The sequence below is a fragment of the Poromitra crassiceps genome, assembly GCF_964638095.1.
Source record: "Poromitra crassiceps genome assembly, chromosome: 2".
Lineage (NCBI taxonomy): Eukaryota > Metazoa > Chordata > Actinopteri > Beryciformes > Melamphaidae > Poromitra > Poromitra crassiceps.
This window is the reverse complement of record NC_139624.1, coordinates 7,260,034-7,265,033: the sequence shown is the minus strand read 5'-3', so window position 1 is coordinate 7,265,033 and position 5,000 is coordinate 7,260,034. Positions and strand designations below refer to the sequence as shown.

The following is a 5,000-nucleotide window of genomic DNA, read 5'->3' as shown; positions in this document are numbered from 1 at the left end:
TTGTTGCAGCGCCATGTCACAAGCACTTTCCTACCTTTGCAAATGCACTTTCTCATACTCTCGACCTCTCAAATAAATTTCTGAATAGAAATTAAATTACTCTAAATTATAGCGAAAAAGAAACAAAAAAGAATGGGTTGAAAATCCCATTCTAAAAGCCTTTTAGAATGGGATTTGTTTCCAATTTGGTGTCGGACTAGGGGGCAGTCCCCGCTTGTCACCATTGCTTTGCTGCTGCTGTGCGGGTGTGTGCCTGTCTGTGCAGCCGCTCTTTGAGGAAGTCTGGTTGGACTCGCTCGCGTCTTGGAGTTTTGGTTGAGGGCTTTGATGAAGCTTTTGCGATTCTGGTCATATTATGCTGCGTGTTTCAAAGTGTGTCCCACCCGCAATCCACTATGCAAATCTGCAATCCCGCACCGCCAGCAATCAGCGTGAAAACGAAAGCGCCTTCGCCAATCCACCTTCATGAGAATGGCTTCAGTCACACTGCTTTTTGCTTGCCTTCCTCCTTCCTTGTCGCCACTTAGTGGGTCGGTGGAATGGGTTGTACACGTTGTACACGTCCAATACCTATATAAGAGATGTAAAAGGCTTAGATGCACAACCTACCGTCAAAAAAAAAAAATCGATTTTTTTGACGAGTACACTCGTCGCTGGCAGTTAACAGCTGGATTGTGTTTGACGAGTACACTCGTCGCTGGCAATCAAGCTGTTAATACTTGTTGTGAGTGACATATACCGGTATGTGACATTTTATTTAGAGATGCTCCGCAATCGATTTTGCCTCTATCTAAAGCATCCCTGTTACATAGGTTGTGTCCTCTGACTGTCTGAATGGTTGCTCCTTCAATTCAGATTAATATTGAAATGGTCTTTAAGAGAGAGTGTAACAAAAAAAAAAAAAAAAAATGCTACATGATAAAAAAGAAGGCTTCAATCGACGCGGTGATCGGTGATCGGTTATATCGGTGATACTGATGCAGATACTGATTCCAGCTACTTCATTATCAATAACGCTTTTAATTAATAAATTAAGCACAATATGAACAATAACTGTTAAAAAAAAATATGAAAATGAAAGTTCACAAATATTAGTTAAACAAATCCTTTCAGTGCAAATGCATGATAAAAATAAGATTTGTTTAGAAAACGAAATTACCGGTACACAAATTTATTATTATTATTATCATTATTACTACTACTATACCCATTGCGCACACTGAATAGGCCTATTATACTATATACTATAGACTATTATACTTACTGTTCTGTCACATCGTCATTATTAGCCGGCTTATGACTCTTAATTACCGTACTCAAAATATAAGGAGACTAAAATTGGGCAACCATATTTTTATTCGGGCAACCAAAAGCTCTTGCCAGGTTGCCCCTCCGGCAACCACTTTTAAAAGTTAACGTCGAGCCCTGAACATGTTGACTTACTGAGATTGAAATGATCAGAAACAATCTTTGATCAGAGTATTACAACATGTTGACTTACTGAGACTGAAATGATCAGAAACAATCTTTGATCAGAGTATTACAAAATGTTTTGTTGGAACTTTGATTCAGGAGAATATAAAATGATGTTTTAGGCCAAATACTGGATAAAGTATAATTTACTGCACATATTGTAGAATCGATCCAACTCGACTCTTTCCAAAGTTTGCACACCTTCATTTATTCCAGTGTTTATCTTGAATATGAAAAGAATCACTCAAGCACACTGGTATTCTTGCTTCTTCACTTTTATGTGAAATATACCAACGTTTTGGCATTATGCCCCGAGGAAGGTCTGTTGATGGAAACATACTCTCTAGTCCCTTACTGCTGGGAAAACATTTTGTGCATGTTATCTCCATGTTATTGAATCATTTCACATCATTTGGTGAGTGAGTCATGTGTAATGCTAATGTAATGTAATGCTGTACCTTGTCCTCGCTGACACACTTGTCCCTGAGCCACTGGTGGAGGATCTCATCTTTAAAGGCTCCTGTGCTTCCCACCACACTCTGCTGGATGTTAGCGATGGTTGTGGCATCCTTCACGATCTCAATCATACCTACAGACACCCAGAAAAAGAGTCAACATGAGAGAAAAGAGTGTAATCATACCTACAGACACCCAGAGAAAGAGTCATTGTGAGAGAAAAGAGTGTAATCATACCTACAGACACCCAGATAAAGAGTCATTGTGAGAGAAAAGAGTGTAATCATACCTACAGACACCCAGAGAAAGAGTCATTGTGAGAGAAAAGACTGTAATCATACCTACAGACACCCAGAGAAAGAGTCATTGTGAGAGAAAAGAGTGTAATCATACCTACAGACACACAGAGAAAGAGTAATTGTGAGAGAAAAGAGTGTAATCATACCTACAGACACCCAGAGAAAGAGTCAACATGAGAGAAAAGAGTGTAATCATACCTACAGACACCCAGAGAAAGAGTCATTGTGAGAGAAAAGAGTGTAATCATACCTACAGACACCCAGAGAAAGAGTCATTGTGAGAGAAAAGAGTGTAATCATACCTACAGACACACAGAGAAAGAGTCAACGTGAGAGAAAAGAGTGTAATCATACCTATAGACACACAGAGAAAGAGTAATTGTGAGAGAAAAGAGTGTAATCATACCTACAGACACACAGAGAAAGAGTCAACATGAGAGAAAAGAGTGTAATCATACCTACAGACACACAGAGACAGAGTCAACGTGAGAGAAAAGAGTGTAATCATACCTACAGACACACAGAGAAAGAGTCAACATGAGAGAAAAGAGTGTAATCATACCTACAGACACACAGAGACAGAGTCAACGTGAGAGAAAAGAGTGTAATCATACCTACAGACACCCAGAGAAAGAGTCAACATGAGAGAAAAGAGTGTAATCATACCTACAGACACCCAGAAAAAGAGTCATTGTGAGAGAAAAGAGTATAATCATACCTACAGACACCCAGAGAAAGAGTCAACATGAGAGAAAAGAGTGTAATCATACCTACAGACACACAGAGAAAGAGTAATTGTGAGAGAAAAGAGTGTAATCATACCTACAGACACACAGAGACAGAGTCAACGTGAGAGAAAAGAGTGTAATCATACCTACAGACACCAGAGAAAGAGTCAACATGAGAGAAAAGAGTGTAATCATACCTACAGACACACAGAAAAAGAGTCATTGTGAGAGAAAAGAGTGTAATCATACCTACAGACACACAGAGAAAGAGTCAACATGAGAGAAAAGAGTGTAATCATACCTACAGACACACAGAGAAAGAGTCAACATGAGAGAAAATAATGTAATCATACCTACAGACACACAGAGAAAGAGTCAACATGAGAGAAAATAATGTAATCATACCTACAGACACACAGAGAAAGAGTCAACATGAGAGAAAAGAGTTAAATCATACCTACAGACACACAGAGAAAGAGTCAACATGAGAGAAAAGAATGTAATCATACCTACAGACACCCAGAGAAAGAGTCAACATGAGAGAAAAGAGTGAAATCATACCTACAGACACACAGAGAAAGAGTCAACATGAGAGAAAATAATGTAATCATACCTACAGACACACAGAGAAAGAGTCAACATGAGAGAAAATAATGTAATCATACCTACAGACACCCAGAGAAAGAGTCAACATGAGAGAAAAGAGTGAAATCATACCTACAGACACACAGAGAAAGAGTCAACATGAGAGAAAATAGTATAATCATACCGACAGACACACAGAGAAAGAGTCAACATGAGAGAAAAGAGTGTAATCATACCTACAGACACCCAGAGAAAGAGTCAACATGAGATAAAAGAGTGTAATCATACCTACAGACACCCAGAGAAAGAATCAACATGAGAGAAAAGAGTGAAATCATACCTACAGACACACAGAGAAAGAGTCAACATGAGATAAAAGAGTGTAATCATACCTACAGACACACAGAGAAAGAGTCAACATGAGAGAAAATAATGTAATCATACCTACAGACACACAGAGAAAGAGTCAACATGAGAGAAAAGAGTGTAATCATACCTACAGACACCCAGAGAAAGAGTCAACATGAGAGAAAAGAGTGAAATCATACCTACAGACACACAGAGAAAGAGTCAACATGAGATAAAAGAGTGTAATCATACCTACAGACACACAGAGAAAGAGTCAACATGAGAGAAAAGAGTGAAATCATACCTACAGACACACAGAGAAAGAGTCAACATGAGAGAAAATAATGTAATCATACCTACAGACACACAGAGAAAGAGTCAACATGAGAGAAAAGAATGTAATCATACCTACAGACACCCAGAGAAAGAGTCAACATGAGAGAAAAGAGTGAAATCATACCTACAGACACACAGAGAAAGAGTCAACATGAGAGAAAAGAGTATAATCATACCGACAGACACACAGAGAAAGAGTCAACATGAGAGAAAAGAGTGTAATCATACCTACAGACACCCAGAGAAAGAGTCAACATGAGATAAAAGAGTGTAATCATACCTACAGACACCCAGAGAAAGAATCAACATGAGAGAAAAGAGTGAAATCATACCTACAGACACACAGAGAAAGAGTCAACATGAGATAAAAGAGTGTAATCATACCTACAGACACACAGAGAAAGAGTCAACATGAGAGAAAAGAATGTAATCATACCTACAGACACACAGAGAAAGAGTCAACATGAGAGAAAAGAGTGTAATCATACCTACAGACACCCAGAGAAAGAGTCAACATGAGAGAAAAGAGTGAAATCATACCTACAGACACACAGAGAAAGAGTCAACATGAGAGAAAAGAGTGTAATCATACCTACAGACACACAGAGAAAGAGTCAACATGAGAGAAAAGAATGTAATCATACCTACAGACACACAGAGAAAGAGTCAACATGAGAGAAAAGAGTGTAATCATACCTACAGACACACAGAGAAAGAGTCAACATGAGAGAAAATAATGTAATCATACCTACAGACACCCAGAGAAAGAGTCAAC

The 5,000-nt window shown here is 38.6% G+C and overlaps 1 protein-coding gene across 1 annotated transcript in view; it reads right to left on the bottom strand.

The window, feature by feature from the left end:
• Positions 1-5,000, bottom strand: part of pik3cg (phosphatidylinositol-4,5-bisphosphate 3-kinase, catalytic subunit gamma) — an 84,294-nt gene that overhangs the window by 20,119 nt on the left and 59,175 nt on the right. Inside the window, exon 21 of the mRNA XM_083632241.1 lies at positions 1,932-2,062. Coding sequence (XP_083488367.1) covers positions 1,932-2,062 — 131 coding nt within the window. The remainder of the gene's footprint in view (positions 1-1,931; positions 2,063-5,000) is intronic.